We start from the raw sequence: 21,593 nt of genomic DNA, 5'->3' as shown, positions 1-21,593 counted from the left end.
GAGTTATATTTCATATTTCTAGTTTCAGATACAAGAGTGATACATTTATACAAATAGGATGACCACACTCAGTAGATTATAAGCTTTGTAATGATACCTTACAAGAGACCTTTTGCATGAAGCATATTCCAGTTACATTATATTCACACTCATTAGCATATTTTTATAAAATCATATAAAGTGCAACGTCACAGTGAGTAACACCCTGTGGCGGTGGACAGGGCTCATAAACCCCCTGGGAGTACCCACGTGCCTCATGGCAGTAAGCAGGGCTCTGTGCTTGGTGACAGTGGGTTCTCCCAATGGTAGCGCCCCATGGCAGCAGGCAGCAAGTCCCTACTTCGGAGCAAGAAGTGCTGCTGAGGTGGGCGAGTGCTGCGCAGGAGGGGCCCTTCCATCTCTCTCAGGATGGCCCATGGGCAGGCGCTAGCCGGAGAGCTGCTCTGGGATGCTCATGTCTCTCTCTCTTGCCTTCAGTAACAGGGTTCCCTTACCCAGCCACGGGGACAGCCGTGGCATACCGAGGGGCACACCTACGGGGCCGGGGGCGTGCTGTGTACAACACATTCCGCGCCGCACCCCCACCTCCACCTATCCCCACCTATGGCGCGTGAGTATCCCAGGGAGCCAGGCTTCCTCGAACCAGTGGGGCCCTGGGGTCTGGGGCAGGCAGCAGCTTTCCCCCTTTCTTGGGAGATGGACTTGAAGGAGAGGGGCTGCTTTTCCCAGCACTTCGTGCAACTCAGCTGAAAATTGGGAGGCTGTAGGCCTGTTGTCCCTGCGCGGCTGGGGAGGCCCAATACCCTTCCATGGAACTGGGGTCTCTGTGTTCAGATCTCTGCACCCCACATGTGCAGCCTGGGGTGGGAGAGCAGACCCGGCATGTGGGGTACGGCTCAGCGGAGGTGGCACTGTTCAGAGTCGAGCTCTTTGAAGGTTCCTTGACTCCTTCAATCTCTTGGTGTCTCCTGGGGAGGCAGGGTTTATCCCTAGAAATAGCCCTCCCCCGGTTTCATGCCCCAGGTGCGGGGTAATCACAGGAGAGGACTTTGTCCCGCTGTCTGGAGTGGCTCACAGCCGTAAGTGCCGGCCTCAGGACAGACACCCCAGGCTGGAGGTGTGTTCTGTCACTAGATTTCACCAAGCCAGTAACAAACATGAGCTCCTGGATCACTATAACTGTCTCACCATGTAATCACAGACAGTCCCCTCAGATTCTCCAATCCACCTTGCCACCCAGATAAACTGGACTTAGTGATAAATGGTCACCTACACCACAAATCACCCGACATTCAGGTTGCTTCCAATCCCAAGAGACCGGTCACTTAGCCCAAATCAGTTGGGGTCTAAACACTAAATACATTCTTAAAATAGTAATACCTACTTTGAGCAAAGCTAACATCCAGGTGACCTGGTCTGGTCTCCAGCAACAAGGTTGTCAGTTCTTCGTTAATGCCTGTAGCTTGGGCAAGAGCTGGCATTCGGCCTGCCAGCGTCACAGACTCCAGGTTTCTAAAACTGAACTGGCTCTACATTAAGAGAGCTATGTGCAGACATGCTGTAACTGCGGCAAGCATTCCAGCCATGTGCACACAGACTGACTTCCTGTGCCTACGCTACACTCTTGTCTCCTCCCTCCAAGTTCTATGCAGGCTTTATACCCTCTCTCTGTAGTTGGGTACCAGCCCTCTGATGTCATGGGCTCCTGCATACTTTCAGCTGGGACAGCACAGAGCAGCCCCCAGAGGAAGTGGCTGCAATCTCATTTCCTCAAGAGCACTTGTTCCTCCTCAGCTTTTGTGAGGTGTCACTCTCCTCCCCCAGCTTTTCCCTGCTTTCAGCCCTGTTGGCACCTGAGCATCCACACGGGCAGATGTGGCTGCAGTTTAATTGCAGGTACACGCAGGCCAGCCTGGAGCAACCCAGACTAATCTCAGCATGGCTGGGACCAGACTGCCACCCAGGAACTCCAGAGCATCATCAGACACCCAACTGCAAGCCAGGATGGGGAGACGGGTCTGGCCCACAACGAAACAATAAACCCACCTTCAAATAGCCTGGCCACTCCCCACCCACCATGGCACTGGCAGCTTCCAGGCTTGCCCTCTGACGCACAGCCTGTCTCTTTGGACTGTTTGCAGGGTCGTTTATCAGGATGGATTCTATGGCGCTGAAATTTACGTAAGTGCTGCTCACTCCTCCTGGATGTTGTGTTTCACGTTTCCTTGCTGATGCCAAAGGAAGCAGAGGCGGATTGGATTGAATCCCGCCACAACGCGGGTTGGGGCTGAGAAGACGTAGGGATGGCCCTGGGGCCTGCACTGTGCCCTGCTGGTCGCAGCTGGGAGTACACAGCTGGGCATTCCCCGCCGCTTGGCACTGAATGAAGCTGTGGTTCTGATGGTGGTTTTCATTTCTCTCTATTGTCCCGTATTCTGCAAAGTGAGGAACTTTACAGAAAATGTGCAGAATGTTATAGACTGTCTCATGAGCCATGATCCAACTGAGAACTGTGATCTCGCTACTCTAGACAATACATGCCAGACAAGCTGGTGTTGCCAGAGTTAAATTCCCAGCCATTAGAAGGTTTCCGGAGTGAGAAGAGATGTGGGGGATAAAAGAGGTGCCTGGCTTCTAGGAGCAGAGCAGAGAGGGGCTGCAGAAGAAGCGCTGCAGGGGTGGGGGCTGCAGCGGGCAGGGGCTGTGGAAGGAGCAGGGCTGGGGAACGGGCTGAAAGAGGCACAGGGCAGGGGCTGCAGTGTGCAGGGCAGGCGAAGGGGGCACAGTGCTGACTGCTGGGCCCTGAGCAAGGACCCCTCGCCAGGCAAGCGCTGCGCTGGATTTATGCTCTCGGACAGTGTCAGCACAGTGCATCACACCAGCATTTAACCTCCATATTTAAAAGCCCTTGGCCCTGGCTCAGGCGGGCAGCTGAAGGATTTATCTCATGTGACACCTCATTAAAGCGATCAGGGAAGTGACATTTAATTGTTTCCGGTTAACATGTTTGCAAGCCCCCTGGGAATGCTAATGAGCCTGGCATTTGCCTCATGGTGCAGACACCTGGCTCCTAGCAGGGTCCCAAAGCTTCTACCACTCACCAGCTGCTGGGCACAGCCGAGGGGAGCCAGGCTCCCTCCTCAGGGGTCTGCTAGAAGGTTGGGCTCCTTTCCAAGGGAGCTGCTCCACCAGGCCTGCCCGGAGCCCTCTGGGACTGCCACTCCCTGCCTGACGACGTGTCTCTTCTTGCTGGCACAGGGGGGTTACGCAGCCTACAGATACGCCCAGCCGCCAGCAGCGGCAGCATACAGCGACAGGTAAGGTGCTCCTCTGCCACCCTTGCCCAGCCAGAGGCACCTGTGGCCTGGCTCCCCACCAGCCCATTGGGCTTGTGTCAGCAGCTTTCATGCATCCCTGGAGAGAGAGGCCTGGGGACAGAGCCTGGGACTCTTGTCACCTCTGCTCCCAGAGAGGGCACACGGCGAGGAAGGGACATGCTCAGAACTGATCTCATTGCAGCCAGCGCCCACTCCACGTCCAGAAAGTGGCTCCTGGTCACCCACTTTCCTGGCCCTCACCAACCTGCTCCGTGCCCACAGCCCCCTCAGCCAGGAGCTGGGCATGTCCCTATCACGGCTATCACGGCCCCGAGGCAGCGCTCCAGCTGGTCCCTTCCCTGGGGGGGGGAATGGGGTCGAGGTGCCCTGAGTGTACAGCGAGCAGAGCTGGCCTAGGGACTAGACCACAGCCCCTTTTTTCCCTGCCTGCTGCCAGGCATTCTCCAGCTGTGTCTCTCCATGCTGTACAGCACCAGCCACCCCACGGGACGGCTGGTGAAACACCGAGGGGCCGAGGGAGTGACTCTCCAACAGACCTCTGATCACGCCTACAGGCCGCCCCCTGCAGTGTGGAGCACCTGCTTCCTGCTCCTGCATTGCTGGCAGAAGCATCAGATAAATGCAGCACTCCTACAGCCAAATCCCTAGGCCCAGAGGAGGGGGGAACCCCCTCCCCATGAGATAGGCCCCTCAGATGGCCCAGAGGAGGGCCAGCCTCCCCCACCCCCCTGGGCATGGCCTCCACATGGGGTTCAGCAGGGAGGTACCCGTATGGGTGGGAGGTTTCTAATGCCCACTGTGTTTGCTCCTAGCTACGGCAGAGTGTACGCAGCTGCGGACCCATACCACCACACCATCGGCCCTGCTGCCACGTACAGCATCGGCACCATGGTAAGAGCTGCCCCGCCCCCTGCATTCCCCTGACACTGGCTGCAGCTGGGGGGGGGACCACACCCAGTGGGACGCCTTGACTGGAATGAGTTTGCATGTGCCCGGGGAGCAGGACGTCCCTGCCACGATCTGACTGTCGGGGACCAGCAGGGGAGCATTTCACTGGTGGGAAAGCCCAGGAGAAATTTGACTCCGTCTGACCCCACACAGCCTGTCCCCCCACCCACCCCCTCAAGGGAGCCCCCAACACACAGAGACCCATTCACACCCCCCCCCAGCCTGCGGGAGCCCCCAACCCACCTTACACTGGCACAGAGATCAGTAACTCCTTTCTACCTACGCTGTATGGGGGGGTGAAGCTGGAGGTCTGTGGCCCCCCTCTTGCCCTGGTGCCCACCACACACGCACATCCAGCATGCAAAGAGCCGACCTGCCAGGGAGCGTGTGCGCACATGTGTCTGTGCAGCCTGGCACCCGCCACGGCTCCCTGGCGCGATACACCGTCCCACACAGCGCAGTGCAGGGGCGGTTTAGCTAGCTTTGCAACCAGCATCAAAGATGAAAAGTCCCGTTTGTGGGCAGGGTCTCCAAGCCAACCAGGCGTTTTCTTCCTTTTTTTAACCCTCCCTAATGCCCTGGCCAAGGCCTGAGCTGCAGCATGTCAGGGCAGGTCCTGCCAGTGCCTCTCTGCACACCCAAGGCGTGGGGCTTGGCCGGACAGGAGTGTGAAACTCAGGCGGCCCCCGGGCCGAGAGCCGGGCGCGCAGCAGCACTGTGCAGAGTCGGAGCAGCGCTGCCAGCAGTCCTGGGCGGGGAGCTCGGTGGAGAATGGAGGGGCCCTGACAGGGCTGCAGGACGTGTCCCCCCGCTCCGTGGAGCAGAGGGGAGGGAAGCCAGGCAGCACTTAGAGCAGGGGCCTAACGCCAGCCCCGTGGACGACCCCGGCAGCGGTGGGCTCAGGAGGTATCAGCAGCCCTGGGGCTGCCTGCCCTGCTCCAGGAGTACGGGAGGCTGCAGCCTCTCTCACACTCAGCCCTTCCCACCCCAGCCAGAAGGAGCCCTGCATGCTGGCGCCCAAAGAGCGCAGTGTCCCAAACGGAGCTGATGGGAACAGCCAGAGCCCAGGCAGTGCTGGGAGCAGCGTGCGCCGCTCCTGGGACCCCTCGGCGCCTCCGCCCCACCTGTCCTCCAGGGACAGGCCCGTGGGATGTCATTAAAAAAGGGAAGAAAATGGGCCTTGCCTCTCTCGAATACTGATTGGCTTTTCTTTCATCTTTGATGTTGCAGGCTAGTCTATACCGAGGAGGGTACAGCCGCTTCACTCCCTACTAGCAAGACACCCAGCCCCTCACCACACTAACACTGACTGCTCACTAGAAACCAAACAAACCAAACTAAGCAAAGGCAGAGCCTCCCGGAAGAACACGGTGCCCCTGCCAGGGGCCAGGGCTCTGCCCCGTACCTAGAACCATAGGTTTTTACCTCAAGCTGCTCTCATCCCGCGTCTCATGTCTCTTTGCTCACCCACCTGTGTCTGTCTGTGACCTGCCCTGGCTGAACTGACTGTGTTGTAAAGCAAGCAGCCTGGCCACTGCCCTGCTGCGGGGCTGGGGCGGGGTCCTGCTCTCCCTAGACATACAACCAGCAGCAAACCATGGGAGAGAGCCCGGGCTGAGCCCCCTCCTCTGCCCCCGCTGCCAGGAACACGTGAAGTCCAAAGGCCATGGCATTCCAAGAGAGCTGCCTTCCTGCGCAGAGCCGCACCTGGGCCTGGCACAGTCTTCCATTCTCTGGGCCTCTTCATTGCCCCAGCTCCCTCCAGCACGCCCTCTGGCAGGCAAGCCTACTCCTGCTAGGCCAGGCTTGTTCTTCTTGTGCAGGCGCCTGACCACAGCCAGGGCCCCTGGGCGGGGCACTGCTCACACAAGGGAAAGGAGCGGAGGGTTTGTCCCTTAGGATAACAGGCTGTCTGGCAAAATGGGCCGGGAGCTGTGGGCAAGGTGGAGGGTGCAGGGTAGCTAGCACTAGCAGGGATAGCTGAGACTGGGGGGCAATGAGCATGGCCCCACCCCAAGACTACACTGGGGAATAACACCTGCATCCCTCTGCACAGCCTTTGGCCGAGACTTGGAACCTCCCATGTGCGCCTGGCTCTGGGGAGCTGCACATCATCATCGTCACAGCTTGGGGAGGGGCAGCCTGTGTTTCAGGCCATGGGATGCCCTAGTGCCACAGGCCAGCTGGGGTTAGCTTGTCGTCCCTGGCCCAGCCACATCCACCCCCTTCAGTCACTACGGGGGGAGAGGGAGAGACTGGAGTCAAGAGCCAGACTGCTCTGTGGGCCAGGCTAGGGTAAAGGACAAAAGCCGCCTAATGAGAGAAGAGCTGCTTGGGGTGCAGGCCCAGCCAGGGGGCGAGCTCGGCCGTCTGCCTGGGCCTTTCTGGGGGGGACAACAGAACCCACTACACAGTCCTGGAGCCACTTTGTGCCAGCCCCACCCCACCTGCCCCTGGTGTTTGCTGAGCTGCCCCGGCATTGGCAGTCCATGCGCACAGGGCACATGGGACACTGTGTGGCTGAGCTGGGCCCCAGGGCTGCGAATGGCCATGGGGTCGGGCGGGCTGGAGTCCAGCGGCCCCGCCTGCCTGGCTGCGCCCCGTGGCCCCGCTGTGGGGCTGACCCTGGGCGCTGCGCTCAGCTCCCGGGTGGCTGCACAAGTTCTACCTTTCTGTTTGTGTTGTAGTGAAACCACAGCTGTTTCCTTCTGGGACCAGGAAGGGCAAAACAAATTAAAAACAAAGCAACAAAAAACAAAGCAAAGAGGCAGCCAACCAACCGAGTCCCATACTGTCCACACACATGCACTGAGCAAGCAAGTCCAGCAGGAGGCGCTGCACCCCGCCTGCGTCACGGAGAGTACACACCAAGCGGACAGCGCCATGGGCCAGCTGGGCAGAGAGCGGCCCCTCTCCCACCCTGCCCCGGCCAGCAGCCATGTTGGGAGACTTGGGTCCCCCTCCCGCTCCACAGCCTGCTGGCGCTTCCAGCCTAGGGCAGGGAGGGAGAGAGCAGTGCGGCGTGCTGGGACAGCCTCGAGCGAGGACTCTGCAGGCCCAAGGCTCCGGGCCTGGGCACCGTGTCTTCCTTTCCGCCCTCCCACGCCTGTGCTGTGGAGGCCAGGGCCAGCGGCACAGCCCCGCAGCAGCTCACGCCCTCCTGCAGGTTTGGGGGACTTGGCCTCAGGGGTAGGATTCTTGCTTTTTGTTTTCAGAGCTCCAGTGCTTTTGTGCTTGCTGGCCATCGGTGTGTTGAGTGTGTGAGGCCTCGGCTCTCTGAGCAGAGGTGGGATCGTTGATGCAGCAGCAGCTTTGCCTGGGCTGCTGGGTGTTGCAGGGGAAGAACTGCTGGGTTTGACAGGGATGTTCGCTAAGCGGAGGTTGTAGCTCCCTTGCATTGTCATCACCCCGGTGCCCTGCGCTCCCGGCTTCCCACAAGCCCATGGGGCTAAAGCCAAGCGGGAGCTGTTTCCTGCTCCTTCTCCTGTGCCACACCTATCCAGGGCAGACAGAGTGGGGAAGGGGCTGCTTGGGTGCATCTCTAGGCCACAATGTGGCATGCCAGGGATCATCTCAGCCCCTGCCCCCCAGCATGGAGCCAGAGGCGGCCATGTGATCCCACAGTGGCTGTCTCAGCCACCCCATCACCACTGAGGGGCAGGGAGCCAACCGCACGCCCCAGCCATCCCTGGGGCACACACACCCCTTAGTGGGGCTGCAGGGGCCCTGCTCAGAGCCAGGCCTGCCTCAAGCCCCAGTCCCAAGCTGGCTAGGCGCCGGAGAGGCCCAGCGGCATGAGGGTCACTGTGGGCAGTGAATGGGAAGCAGTGGGCACGGTTGGGCAGTGAGGGGAGGACAGTGCTGGCTCTGGCCAGGAGGTCCCTGCCTGGCATAGCCCAGCTCTGAACCAGAGACAGGTGGGGGCAGCTGGGCTCTAAGGCTGGGTGCGCTGCTAGCCAGGACACCAGAAGCATCCAGGCCCTTGCCAGCTTCTTTCAACTACTCACCCACAGCCTGCCCCATGCCACAGCTGGCACAGTCCAGTTGTGCCAAAGGCCAGAGAGGCACTTCCCCCCAGCAGCCTGGCAGCGTCAGGGTGGGTCATGGAGCTGTTTGCGAGGCTGTTGGGACAGCAGGCAGCTGGCTGAGCCAGATGGATCCAGCAGGTCTCCCAACATGGCTCTGTCATCTCATGAAACTTCACTTTATATTCAGCATACGCTCCTGAGGCTCCAGCCATGAGATCCTCCTTTTCTATTCCCGTTGTACATAGCCCCTTCCCCGCCACCCCGCTCCGCTGTACAAAGCTCCTTCCATTTGCCGTGCTGTCACCTCCCTGGTGGCCCCCAGCCCCAGAGCGCAGGCTGGCGCCCGCCCATTCTGTGTGCTTCAAAGGTGTGATCAGCCGACTGAACAGTATTAGTATGAGGATTATTATTATTAAGATTATTAATAAAGATTTCTTTCTTCAACCAGGATGACTCAGGTTTTGAATGGGAGCATAGATTGGGCACGGCCCAGAGTGAAGGCTGCTGGAAGTGGGAGGCAGGGCCCAGGCATCTGCCCCCCACCCTCCTAGCAAGGGGAGCCTGGGCCTGCTCTGCAGATGTGTCCCTGCCCTGGCGGCCTGGCATTGACCTGGAGCTGGAGTGCAGGACGAGCCTTGCAGGAAGGGGCGGAGTGGACAAATTATGCTTCTGGTGTCAGGCACCCTGGCAGCCTGCTGCTGGTGGCCAGTGTGTATTTGGCCACAGCAGGCACCCAATGCCAGCTTCTACCCTGGAGCCCCTCTTGGACTCTGGCATGGTGCTGTGCCTCAGACAGCACCCACACCTCGCTTGCCCACCCTCTGACAGGAATTTTCCCAGGAGGCTTTTCTGGAGGGCTGCCCTGTTAAATTTGCCAGGGCTAGGCCCCTGCACTCAGTTTGTAGCTAGCTATTCTGGCATTGCTCCAGCAGGCAAGGCCTGGCATTGCTCCGGCCTTGTTCAGCCAGGTGTTGTTCCGAAGGAGCGGGGGGCAGACCCTCCTCGGGTTTATGGTGAATTTGCCTTGAACCTAAGCCCCAGGAGCCCCCTACCCAGCCAGCCCTGCTGCCATCCAGCACTGCTGTCATAGCCCCAGCGGTGCCCCCCCCCAGTATTTGTGTGACCCCTGCTTGGGGTACTAGGAAGTCTGCCCTCGCCGCTCAGGGCCAGGCTGACCTGTGACTGGCAAACGCGTGTTCCTGGGACGTCTAGCGCACAGCCTAAATGCGCAGAGCGGGCTGGTGCCCAAGGGGGGAACTCTGCCACCCAGCCACTCTGCCCACAGGCACCTCCGTGCACCAGGCTTGAGCTCCTGCAGCACCTCTGCGGGTCGCACTGTACAGCTGGGTAAGCACCATGTTGTGCCTCTTATCCCTGCCTGCCGGCGGGGCTGGACTGTGAGACCCCCACAACAGGCAGCCTAGCAGGGCTCCAAGCCATTGCCTCTGCCGGTCTCTTCCTAGCCACAGGGCTTCCTGCTTCAGCAAGAACGCACTCCAGGCAGACCTGTGGGGCACGAGCTCCCCCCCAGGTCGTGGGGCTCAGGCACCAGGGGAGGGAGGCCCCTCAGCACAGCCCAGGCTGCACGGGGTGGGTAAAGCAGAGCGAAGCGCCATAAAGAACTAAAAGCCTCCCGGGGTAAGAGCCGGCGAATTGCTCCCTTCCACATAAACCCCCAGCCTGGCAGGCACGCCCTGCCACACTGAGCCCTTCGTTATTCACCCAGTCCGCTGGTTTAGTTCAGGGCGATTCCACTCGGCCCAGCAGCAGTTCCAATGCCACCGTATGAATGTTCCTGGCCGTAAGCTTGGGGCCCGCCGGCGCAGGGAGCCGAGCTGGTGAACCTGGCGCTGCAGCACCGCTACCCCCCTGCCTGCTATTCGCTCGTTCACGAGCCTGTGAGGAAATAATCGCCACTGTCAATTCCTCTCCTCAAAGCATCCAGGGAGCCAGCCTTAGAGAACCACTGCCCTGCAACAAGCAGCTGCAGCCACCTCTGCACTCGCTCAGCTGTTCCATGGAGCTTGCACGTTCTCTGAGCTAGACCCCAGCCGGGGACGGGCACTGGCTGTCTCCCCGCACCGGACCCAGCACGTGGCGTACAGCAGCTCAGGACCAGGAGCAGCCCTGCCGGCCCACAACCATTCACCGCGCCCACCCCATGCAGCCGGCAGCCATGGCTATCCCAGGCAGGCTCAACCATGCCCTTCCTGGAGCCCAGCTGCCAGCAGCGCAGAGAACTGAAGAGTGGGGCTGCCTGGGCCTTTGGGGGCTGAGGGACCCAGAGCCACTGCTGGCTCTGGGCTCTTCCAGGACCCGCTGCCCAGCGCCACCAGACCAGGGGGTGCAAAGGAGCAGGGAGGTGGGCCCGCAGCTGGCTGCCAGGCATGTGCTACATGCAGGGCCATGCCCCAGCAGCCACCTGACCAGCCGGGGGCAGTCCCCCTCCACACGCAGGCAGAGCACCCGGGCCTGGTGTGAAAAGCCGCAGGCGGCGCGGTCAGGCTGCAGCACCCGGCCGGGCCAGGCGATGCCGGGAGCAGGCAGTGTGAACGGAGCAGGGCAGGGTCTGGCTCCAGCCGGGCTCTGCCCAGGGTCCCCACTTCGCTGCCCAGCAGCTCCAGGGAAAGGGGGGTTGAGCAGCCCCGGGCTCCCCAGCGGCCCCTTGCCAGCCAACGTGGGACTCTGCTGCCCCCCCGTGGCTCACCCCAGCAGTGCAGGGTTCAGTCCCAGCCCCAGGCTGGGCGGGGCGGGGCGGCTGCCCTAGCGGTGATGCCAGCGGCTGGCCAGGAGCCCTTCCAATGGGACAAGATTGGAGAGGAGCCAGGTCGGGGCTACCCAAGATCTCTGCTATTCCCGTCCAGAGCACCCCCCAGCTCTGCCACTGCCCCTCCATCATGCCCCCAGCCCCCAGGCCAGCCCTGCGCTCCCCCACGAATGCCCAACTCGAAGGCCGAGAGCCGTGGCACTGTGCCAAAGGTCACATTTAATAGGTGCTCGTGCTGGCTGGGTCGGAATAGACCAGAACCAGCCGCCCCCATCTGGAACGCTCCACGGCAGCCCCTTCGTTCGGAACCGGCTCCACGAAGAACTCCACATGGCAGGACTCCTTGGGGGGCGGCTCTGGCAGTGCCAGGCCCACCACACGGTAGAGGGTGTTGTGTGCCACCCCGAGGAACTGCTCTGGCAGGGGCAGCACCTGGCCCCTAGGGCGTGCCATGCCCTGGCAGTGGATCCGGAAGCAGCGGGCTTGGCTGGAGGGGTAGGACCAGCGCAAGGTGAGGCTGAGGGAGAGCTGGTTTGTGCCAGGCCCCTTGTGCCACAGCACCTGGGAGGCCTCGAGGCTGGGCACTCGGGGCAGCGAGGAGCGCAGGTTGTCGGCATCCAGCACCTGCAGGGGAGACGTGTGCTTAGACACAGCCCAGGGCCCGCCCGGGCAGAAATGGGCTCTCCAAGGCAGCACCCATGAGGAGGGATCCATGCAGGGAGGGCACCTCACCTCAGCACTGCCCCCACCCCCAGCCAGACCCCCCCAGAAGGGCAGCAGCAGCTGCAACTATCTGCAGGGGACAGGGCTCCCCGGAGACACTCCTTTCCCCTCCCCTCCCCCAGGCTCCATAGGCAGATGTTGCTACAAGGGATGGCAGGTGGGCAGTGCCGGGCACTGTGCCGTGTGGCCCCCTCACCTGGATCTCCCCAAGGCGGCAGGAGAAGCGCCTTTCTTGCAGGCCTGGCTGGTGGCGTGACAGGATCAGCGACAGGTCGTGCAGGGCGCAGTCCCGCAGCTCCAGTTCATAGTACCTGGGTGAGGGCAGAGAGGGGAGAACTGGCAGGGCCGATGGAGAGACCAGCCCCACGGCCCCGCTCAGGCCTGAGGCAGGACGGCTCCCTGGCTGGGGACACTCACCGCCTTATCCAACCTGCCATGCTCTGCCGTCCACAGCCAGTGAGCAGCCCGGAGAGGTGAGGGGGCGGGGTGGGGAGGGGCGGGGGCTGATGTCGGGTGGCCACCCCTGCGGGGGGAACAGAGCAGTTAGGGCAGGGGAAGAGGGCGCAGGACACATGGGGTTGGGGAGGAGCAGAAGTGTCACAGGCATCCCACCCTCCAGCCGCATGACGGACCGATTCCCAGCCTGCCCGCCAGCGTGAGATCCCCGCGGAGGGGCCGGGCTCCTCACCAACGTTGTTGCCAACATGGCAGGAGCCGGAGTTCCATGTGGTGAGTTCCAGCGTGACCGCCACCTCGGGCAGCTTCTCCTCCAGTTTGTACAGCAGAGACAGGAAGAGTTTGGGGGGAGCTGGCATCTTGAACGAGAAAAGGCTGGTGTCCCCCAATCCACCCCGAGAGACAAGGGGGGGGTGAGTTACATGGGGTACAAGGCAGGTTGCAACACACACAGCACGCAGCTGGCCTGCTGAGCATGCATGCCACAGGCTGCACGAGAGACACAACCCTGGCCCGTGGGCTGCGTACACACACCGTGAGCTCACACGTGGCGCACAAGAACCACAAACTAGGTCTGTGGCTGCCCACTCCTGGCCCAGCGCCCAGGAGACGGTGCGCCCTCTGACGCACCCCCTTGTTCCCTGGTGCAGTGCCATGCCCTGGCTCCCCAGCCTTTAGTGAGAGAGAAATGGATCTTTGCCACCCCAGCTGCCCAAGTGTCCCCACCCCAACGCCCCAACCCGCACTCACCGGACAGCCACATGGCGCGCATCAGGCGGGATGATCCCCTCGATCAGCAGGCAGCTGCCCCCGTTCCAGGCATCCTGCAGGGAGCAGCGTGTGTGCAGCCAGCTGCCTGCTCCTCCCGTTGCTTGCTGGTCCATGAAGAGGGGCTGGATCTCCTGGGCACTCAGGTTGTACCAGGGCCTGACTTCTTCCTCCTGCAGGAGAGAGCAGCCCCGATGAGCCAGGACATGGGGCAGGCGCTGGCTGGGCCCTGTCGCACACGGCACCCCGAGTCGCGCTGGTGGTTGCTTATGAGCCCATCTCCCCACACTCCAGGGCCTGGGACCTGCCCTCCCCGCCCCCGCACTCACCTGCCCAGCTGAGAATCTCCCCGTGCCCATGCCCAGACAGAAGCAGGTGCTCAAGGGCAGAGTGCTGATTCTGTGAGTGGGCAGCAGCTCCGCCAGCAAACCCCAGAACCTGCATGGAGAGGAGAGGAGAGGCTGGCTGGGGGGAGGGAGAGCTCAGTGGTTTGAGCAGTGGCCTGCTAAACCCAGGGTTGTGAGTTCGATCCTTGAGGGGGCCATTTGGGATCTGGGGCAAAAATTGGGGATTGGCCCTCCTTTGAGCAGGGGGTGGGACTAGACAACCTCCTGAGGTCCCTCCCAACCCGGATATTCTAGGATTCTATGGTTGTAGCCATGCCCCCTCCTGGCATAGCTCAGCACTGCCATCTCCCCAGCCCCAGGCACCAAGGACATCCCCCAGTCAGCATGCCCCTGGCACAGGGGGAACGAAGCACAGCCCAAGGTGCAGCCACCCAGGGCGTAGCATCCTTCCCGCAGGTCTCTCAGCAACTCTGGACCCCACTGGGGTCCCTACAGCTCAGCCCTTCACAGAGCCTGGCACTAGCACCCCAGCACTATAGGGCAGCAACTAACCTGGGCAGCCCCACACTCCATGGCCTTCTCCGCGTTCCCTTCCCCCTCCCACACACACACATCCCCCAAGCCCGGGCGCCCCCCTCCCCGTGCACCCATCCTCCCTGCGTGGGCACCTCCCCCCACATACCCCATGTACCCATCCATGCATTCCACCCCCTCTCCACCCTGGGCACCCATCCAGTGCTCCCACCCCAGCACCACCAAGCTCACCTGTTCTCATTCTGCAGGAAGTTCTCCTTCCCCAGGTGCTCATAGACCCAGCCGGGTGCGAAGATGGCAGCAGAAAAGCCGTGTTTGCAGATCAGGCGCAGAGCCTGCGGAAACACGGGGGTGAGACGCTCCCTCCCTCCCGCCCCGCTCCGAGTCCAGACAGGGTGAGCCATAAGCCCCAGGGGCTGGTGGCTCCTCAGACTCTGCCAGCAGGAGGCTCAGAGAGGGGCTGGACCCCCTTGGCTGCCAGCACCACAGCAAGCCAGCCTGGTGCCACCCACAGGGGAGGGGTGCTCTGCCCTGCCCCCAGGGCACCGTGGCCCTGGGAGATGGGGATGGATCCCGGGGGGAGGGGGCAGAGTGTGGGGTGGGGGGGAAGCACCAATGGCCTCACTCAGCCCTTGGATGCCCAGCACAAGCCACGCTCCAGGGACACCTGCCCCGGAGCCCAGCTCACTGCATGGGGCTGCCCAGGCTCAGCCCAGCCGGGGCCCGGGGCCTGCCGGAGGATCCCGCTCTGGGCGAGGCCCTGCCCCCAAGGTGCCCTTAGGCCAGGCTCAGGCACCTTGTCTGTCTCAAAGCCGCCGCCTACGACCTCCCCACGGGCAAAGACGTCGATGCCCACGTAGATGTCAGTCAGGCGCTCCCCGGCCTGCGCCCCCATGCGCTCCAGGTGCTCCTCCTTCCAGTTGTAGTTCGTGAACAAGCCGTCGCAGGCATCAAAAAACACCCTAGGAAAGGGAGAGCCACAGTGCTGGGGCACTGCACCCGCACCCAGGCCCACCCCCTCCTCCCTGAGAACGGGCCCTCCGGGGAGGGGCCCCACCCCACAGGACGGCCCCCAGCTGCAGCCCCCAGGCACGCTGCCGCACGCCCAGCTCTGTGGGGGGCACTTGGGCAGGAAAATCAGAGCTGCCAGGCCTGGGCAGAGCAGCGGCTGCTGGGGGTGGGGCTGGTAGCCATCCCCCTGCCCGAGAGCCAGAAGGGAAGGGTGCCTTGCTACGCATGGGGCTGATGCCCAGAGCCCACAGGCTGGGCCGGGCCAGGCACGGGGGGTGGCTGAGCACCCCCCCATGGGGCAGCGACCGCAGGCTGCGCGGCTGGTAGATGCCACCCCGATTGCACTGTCTTTGCCGGCTGCCCAGGGGAAGGGGAGGGGGCTGCGCTCCCAGCTGCATGCCCGGAGCTCCTGCTCTGCCCCCCTCACCTATTCTTCTCGTTCAGCTCGTTCTGCCACTGCAGCTTCCCGCTCTGCAAGACGCTGTCGTACCAGAGCACCAGCCCGCCTGGCACGTCCCGACGCAGCTGCTCCCGCAGGTCACGCAGGAAGAGGGGCAGGTTCCGCACAGCTGCCTCCTGCACGGGGGAGGGAGAGAGCAGGCGTCGCCCGGGGGCACCTTGTCAGGGGTCCCTGCACCCCAGGGGCTGGGGGAGGCAGGACAGTCCGTGGGGGGAGGGGAGGGGCAGTGAGGGTGGGCAGCGAGGGCTGGGGGAGAGGCAGCATGGGCGGCTCTGCTCACGCTCAGAGCGTTCTCGATGTTGACCAGCCAGCCGTCGAAGCGGTAGAAACGGGCGATGCGGCCCAGCTGCACAGCCACGGCGTGGTACGCGGCTGCCTCCCCGGCCAGGAACGACTCGCACAGCTTGCCCCCGCTAGTCCACTCGGTGATGAACGTCCCTAGAGCCAGGGCACAGATGGCAGCGTCAGTCTCTCTGCTCCGCGCGCCGGGGCCCTAGCCCACAGAGGGGGCGCTGGCAGGTCCCTGTACAGGGTCCCCAAAATACCTGCACGCGTGTGAGCGAGAGGCGTGGGCCCTTGCCAACCCCGGCCTGTCCCTGGGGAAGGGGGGCGGGCTGGCCACAGCCCGTGCCCAGGTACTGCAGGCCCAGCGGGAGGTGCCAGAAGAGCTCCCAGCCTCTCCCTGCAGGCAGCGTTAAAGCCACAAGTTCTCCCGCCTGCCCCACCCGCGGCGCCTGGTCTCTCCTGGCATCCCCTCACCCAGCACAGAGACGCCGTTCCTGTGGGCAGCATTGGTCCAGGTGACGGGGGGGATGGTCACAGGGTGGTGGCTGAAGTACACAAAGATGTCGATGTACTGCCAATGGTAGAACACGTAGGGGTCCCGCGAAGCTGAGCCCTGGATGAACCTGCAGGCAGAGGAAGGGGATGGCCCAGTGCTCCAGCCCCGACAGGGCAGCGATGGAGCACGTGTGGCGAACAATGCCCGCAGAGTGCGCGCGCGTGAGAGCTACGTGCACCCGGGGCCAGGGCAGGCGCGGCCCCCACAATCTATTCCCCAGGTGCCAGGCTGCTGCTCTTCCCCCAGGAGACTCCCCTAGAGCAGGGAGAGAGCTGGCTCGTACTGTGTCAGCAGGTGCAGACATGTGGCAGAGAATCGTTCAGCCTCCTCTTGCAGCGGAGGGGTTTGCCCCTTCTCTCTGAGCTCCAGGGATGAGGCTGGAAACATTGCCTGACTTTCTGGGGGAGTTTTCAAGCGGGACATTATCAGTTATCTCGATTGCAGTGCTGCCCAGGGCTCCAATCAGGGTCTGCCCTGGGCATGGCACAGCCAGCCCCTACTCCAAAGAGCTTCCAGGCCAAGCTGGAGAGTTTCTCCCCATCTCAGGAGCCACTCAGTAGCAGGTGGAGACATTCCAGCTTCGCCCACCAAACCTGCAGGGGTGCAAACATGCCTGGGGAAGCCTGCAAGATGGACACCAGGCTCCTGTGCTCATGCCCAATCTCTGAGGGTCGCGGTTCCAAGGTGCTGGGTCATTCAGATACAGCAATCCAAATGGCGGTAGCCCAAATGGTTTCTCAATAGGCTGCACCGTGGGTCTCTGGATCCGATGAGGAGACACACCTCACAGCCCAGCTGACGGGAGGAACTGGCCAGAGCCCCCAGCATGAAGCTGGAGTTGCACTGCAGATTAACAGGGAGCAAACAGGCTCCGACCTGATTGGGAGACAGCCCGTTCTTCCTGGGGGCAAGGAGCATTCAGTCTCCCTGTGACTTGCTCCTGGGGTTCCTCCTCTGCTTGGCTTCAGAACAAACATATTCCACTACCCTGGCACACTGAGAACATCTCCGCGGCGCTGAGCTGTCTGCAGGCAGGCAGCCTGGGGGAGGCCAAGGCTAGCCCCAAGCGTGTCTCTGCCCAGATCCCATAAGCAGCTCGGACGGTAACCCACACACCTGCTGGGTGTGGTGTTCTGTCCCATCTCGTGGCACTGAGGCGAGAAAGGAGGAGAAGGGTCTGTCAGCGTTACAGAAGCAGAGGACAGAAAGCAAACCCAAGATTCCCCTCGGCAGCAAACAACACACGTCACGCTGGCCTCGGTGCTCAGCATCACTACACGCCGCCTGCCAAACACGCAGCCATGACGCTCAGCAGACTCGCCAGAGACCAGTGTGGGTCCCCGTGGGACAGCAAGCCAGGCTCCTAGGTTCTCTTCCAGCTCTGCCGCACCTGGGGCGAGTCCTTTCCTCGCTCTGGACAAGGGGAAGGCTGTTCCTGACCCGCTGCCCAGGGCCGCTGCAATTAAAGTTCTGGAAGCGTGAAGTGCTGGATAAATGCCGAGTCCCATCAGCAGAGGCCCACATGCCCAGCATGCTGTGCTCCGTTCTGAGAGCCGTGAAGAGGATCCTACCTGTCCTCCAGGTACCCATTCTTCATGTCGTGGCACACCAGCGTTCGAGGTCTCTTGCTGTGGAGTGGAGGTTCCCGGTTAGCCAGTGGCATCGTGGCAACGTTGAAGTCATCATCACTGGTGGGTTTCCATGCCAGCAGCTCCTCCAGGCTGGACAGGTAGAAGCTGATCGGCTCCGTGGTGTTCTGATCAAACTGCCTCGCTGGGAGAAGGAGAGAAGGCCAAAGATTGCCGGTCGTTAACACTCAGCCAGGGGAGCATAGCCCTCACTTGCGGCACCATGGCACCGCGGCTGCACCAGCATCCGTGGCAGATGAGGCTTGGCGTGTTGCACACCTGGCTGGGCTCTTACCTGGCAGGGGGTGGGGGGCGTAGCAGACTGTCTTGTGGAGGATGGTGGCTCCTTGGCTCTCCAAGGCAGGCAGGAAACTGCAGAAGAGAATCAAGGACACCCTTGCAGAGACTAGGGGGCCTGGGGCAAAGAGCCTGTGGCTCACAGCTCACTAGAGCCCCACGCTCCATGGAAGGAAGGAAGGAAGGAAGGAAGACCCGGCATTTTGGAGGGAACCCAGCACAGCTCACCGGGGCTGGGACATGCACGCACCACCAGCGGGAGCCCACTGCAGCGTGAGCTGGCCCTTTAAGCGGGAGTCAAGGCCCAGATTCAGCTCAGAAACAAAGCATTCTGGGACAGCTAGTTCCAGCAGGACCCTGGGAAATGCAGGCAAAGCAAAGCATGCTGGGAAGGTTACCAGGATGGTCATTCATAAGTAGCCTTCCCTCAGAACACGCTGGCTCCTAGGGAGCCTGGCTGGAGGAGGTCTCTGTGCCGGGGAACAGGCTCCTGAGCCAAGCCTGGGAAAGCTGGACAGACTGGACTGGTGAGTGGGAGGGATGAGGTACCTTGCTAGGGCAAGGGAAACTGAGGCAGGGGCTGTGTTTCCCCCTCGGGCAGCCTGGGCTGAGAGCAGACTGGGCAGAAGCCATTTCTGAGCAGGGGGAGCCCTGCCTGGTGCCTCGTGTTTGTTCCGGGTGGTGGAAAGTTCTTGCCTCGGCTAATGGGCTCTTGCCTGCTGGGCTCTGCGTCTAACGTCACCCGCTCAGCTGGGAACAGGAGTGCGCACGCTGGTCTGCTAGCTCCTCTGATCTCGCCAGCCAAGCAGCGTCAGGGCGAGGCAGCGTGGGGGTGGCTGGGAGACTGCAAAGGAACTCCCAGGGCCACAGGAGCCAGGCGTGGCGTCCTGCCCGCCCCATCCACACACCCCCAGCCGCCCAGCGAATGCCCCTTGCTCACACGGGGACCTTCTGTTCCCCTCCGATGCGGAGTTTGCGCCGGAGGCTCTCAGCTGGGGGCCGGGCAGGAGCGATGGGACTGCAGTGGGAACACCAGGAGGGGTGGGACATGAGAGGAGGCTGCACGCTGGGCGAGGGCTGGAACCAGCAAAACTCCTGCTTCCCCATTCGGCCTGGGCCCTAGCCGCGGGAGGAGGGAGAGAGACAGGACCCTGTGCCTGGAGACCTGCTCAGCAGAGCCAGGCCAGCGCAAGGTTACCACCCAGCTGGTCTTTGACTGGCCTAGCTGGATTATTTTATGGCTTCGCCAGGAAACTAATGTAATCTGCTGGGAGGCAGGAGGCGGTGTGTGGGACTTCAGATTTGCATTTTTCTCACAACACAGGGGGCTCGCTAATGGTAAGAGTTTCTGGATCCAGCCAAAGACGCTGCAGCGGTCCCACTTCCGCAGCTTTGGCAATGACCGATCAAACTGTTGAAAATACAGCAGCTGTCTGCCCGCCACCGTGCACACGCAGGGCACGGGTGAGAGCAGGTTTGAGTGGCCCAGACCTGGGACGGCCTCCGTATTCTCTGTCCCACACCGAGAGAGGCTGTTGCCAGCTGGGGCTGGAGTTGCCTGGGGGGAGGGGGGGCTGGAGTTGCCTTGTGGGGGGGTTGCCCTGGAGGGAAAGGGGACGGTGCTGGGTTAATTTCATTTCAGGGCAGTAACTCCAGCACTGAGAGGGGTAAAGGAAGGGGTGCTCTGGGCAGCAGGCCCTGCAGTCAGGCTGCTGCTGGGCCAGGGGCCCAGGGACACAGTTCAGGGGCTAGGAGGCAGAGGGGGACAAAAGCCAAACCAAGATGCCGCTCGGCAGGGAGAGTGAAAGAGAAAGTGAAACCAAGGTGGGAAGCAGCAGCAGGGCGCCGAGAAATTAGAGAAGAACACAGTACCAGAGAGCCCCCGGCACGGGCAATGCACCCCCCCCCCGGCAAGGGCAATGCACCCCCCCGCACAGATCCCGCCCCCCCCCGGCACGGGCAATGCACCCCCCCCCCGGCACGGATCCCGCCCCCCCCGGCACGGGCAATGCACCCCCCCCGCACAGATCCCGCCCACCCCCGGCACGGGCAATGCACCCCCCGCACAGATCCCGCCCCCCCCCCGGCACGGGCAATGCGCCCCCCCCGGCACGGGCAATGCACCCCCCCCCCGCACGGATCCCGCCCCCCCCGGCACGGGCAATGCACCCCCCCCCGCACAGATCCCGCCCACCCCCGGCACGGGCAATGCCCCCCCCGCACGGATCCCGCCCCCCCCCCGGCACGGGCAATGCGCCCCCCCCGGCACGGGCAATGCACCCCCCCCCGCACAGATCCCGCCCCCCCCGGCACGGGCAATGCACCCCCCCCCGCACGGATCCCGCCCCCCCGGCACGGGCAATGCACCCCCCCCCCGCACGGATCCCGCCCCCCCCCGCACGGGCAATGCGCCCCCCCCCGGCACGGGCAATGCACCCCCCCCCGCACAGATCCCGCCCCGGCACGGGCAATGCACCCCCCATGGACACCCACACACACTCCCCCGGCACAGATCCCGCCCCCCGGGCCATGGGGCACAGGCAGCGCCACCGACCCCAGAGACCGGCTCGGCCCGGCCCGGCTCGGCTCACCTCCTCTGCTCCCCCCGCTTCGCCTCCGGCTCCCTCTCCCTCTTCTCCCCGCTCTTGGCTCCATCCCGCCGCGCTCCGTCCATCTCCCGGCCCGGCTCGGCCCGGCTCCGCTCCCGCCCCGTCACATGGCGCTGGCCCGGCCCCTGCTCGGCCCGGCTCCGGCTCCAGCCAATCCCGGCGGCGGGGCCGGGCCGGGCGGTGGCTGCAGCGGGCTGTGCCGGGGGCCCCTGCTCCCCGCCCAGCCCATGGCCCGCGGGCTCCAGACGCTGGTTCGGGCTCCAGATCATCTAGTTTAAGGTCCCTGATAGGAGCCCTGGGGGGCGGGGGGACTTTCCCTCTGCCCCCCTGTGACGAAGCGGGACTGTTCTTAATGTTTCCTGTGAATAGTGTGGGGGTGCCTCAGTTTCCCCTATGCAGTTCTTAAGTATCTAGGGGGTGGGGTAAGGGTGTATGGTCCTTGCAGAGCCCTAGAGGGCAGGGATGTGCAGGGGTCTGGATACAGAATATGGCCAACACCCTGTTTCCTGGCAACTGATAGCCTGGGCCCTTCCCCCCTGCAAGGTGAGAGCTAAAGGGCTGGAGAACAAAGGAATCCGGTGACCTCCTGGCCCGGGAAAGGGACAAAGCCCAGGGGAGGAGGGGCTGGAGGGAGTTTCAGTTTGGGGCTGGCCAGGACATGGAGTGAAGGGCAGACGGGGTTGTCTGGTTCACTGCCCCCCAAAATAGAGCCAGCTGAGGGGTCCTGTTCTCTGCACCTACAAGCTCTGTTTTAGACCATGTTCCTGTCGTCTAATAAACCTTCTGTTTTACTGGCTGGCTGAGAGTCACGTCTGACTGCGAAGTTGGGGTGCAGGGC

General features: G+C 62.7%; 2 protein-coding genes across 33 annotated transcripts in view; one reads left to right on the top strand and one right to left on the bottom strand.

The window, feature by feature from the left end:
• The window catches only part of RBFOX3 (RNA binding fox-1 homolog 3), a 353,230-nt gene extending 344,472 nt beyond the window's left edge, over positions 1-8,758 (top strand). For 29 of the 30 annotated variants that reach the window (XM_075119157.1, XM_048819355.2, XM_048819340.2 and 26 more), the window contains 5 exons: positions 478-610; positions 2,142-2,181; positions 3,259-3,317; positions 4,151-4,229; positions 5,517-6,967. In XM_075119157.1, the coding sequence (XP_074975258.1) occupies positions 478-610; positions 2,142-2,181; positions 3,259-3,317; positions 4,151-4,229; positions 5,517-5,561 (356 nt within the window). In that variant the 3' untranslated portion in view covers positions 5,562-6,967. The other variant, XM_048819319.2, reaches the window with a different exon arrangement.
• A 2,522-nt stretch (positions 8,759-11,280) lies between these two features.
• On the bottom strand, positions 11,281-21,059 carry ENGASE (endo-beta-N-acetylglucosaminidase). Of its 3 annotated transcripts, XM_048819311.2 has the most exons (14): positions 20,738-21,058; positions 18,145-18,221; positions 17,793-17,994; positions 16,140-16,288; positions 15,661-15,818; positions 15,348-15,496; positions 14,706-14,871; positions 14,141-14,244; positions 13,358-13,466; positions 13,011-13,201; positions 12,493-12,635; positions 12,222-12,327; positions 12,001-12,115; positions 11,281-11,705 (listed from the first exon to the last, which is right to left on the bottom strand). In XM_048819311.2, the coding sequence occupies exons 1-14, from the start codon at positions 21,022-21,024 to the stop codon at positions 11,301-11,303; spliced, it is 2,361 nt and encodes a 786-aa protein (XP_048675268.2). In that variant the 5' UTR covers positions 21,025-21,058; the 3' UTR covers positions 11,281-11,300. The 3 variants fall into 3 exon arrangements, 2 of the variants coding, with proteins under 2 accessions (XP_048675268.2, XP_048675269.2); XR_012664817.1 differs by lacking the exon at positions 12,222-12,327 and having other exon boundaries at positions 11,571-11,705; positions 20,738-21,059; XM_048819312.2 differs by lacking the exons at positions 17,793-17,994; positions 18,145-18,221; positions 20,738-21,058 and adding an exon at positions 17,338-17,791.
• Between the last annotated feature and the right edge of the window lie 534 nt (positions 21,060-21,593).

The sequence above is a fragment of the Caretta caretta genome, chromosome 14, assembly GCF_965140235.1.
Source record: "Caretta caretta isolate rCarCar2 chromosome 14, rCarCar1.hap1, whole genome shotgun sequence".
NCBI classification, from domain to species: Eukaryota; Metazoa; Chordata; order Testudines; family Cheloniidae; genus Caretta; species Caretta caretta.
The sequence above is the reverse complement of the archived record's forward strand: the minus strand, read 5'-3'. Positions and strand labels throughout refer to the sequence as shown.

Bases quoted from the DNA above. Each gene is read 5' to 3' on its own strand.
- ENGASE (XM_048819311.2), bottom strand. From the start codon at position 21,024: ATGATCTGGAGCCCGAACCAGCGTCTGGAGCCCGCGGGCCATGGGCTG. The intron at 16,289-17,792 runs GTAGGATCCTCT...CTCTGCCTGCAG, and splicing joins AATGGGTACCTGGAGGACAG to GTTCATCCAGGGCTCAGCTT. The intron at 13,467-14,140 runs GTGAGCTTGGTG...CTCTCCATGCAG, and splicing joins TTCCTGCAGAATGAGAACAG to GTTCTGGGGTTTGCTGGCGG.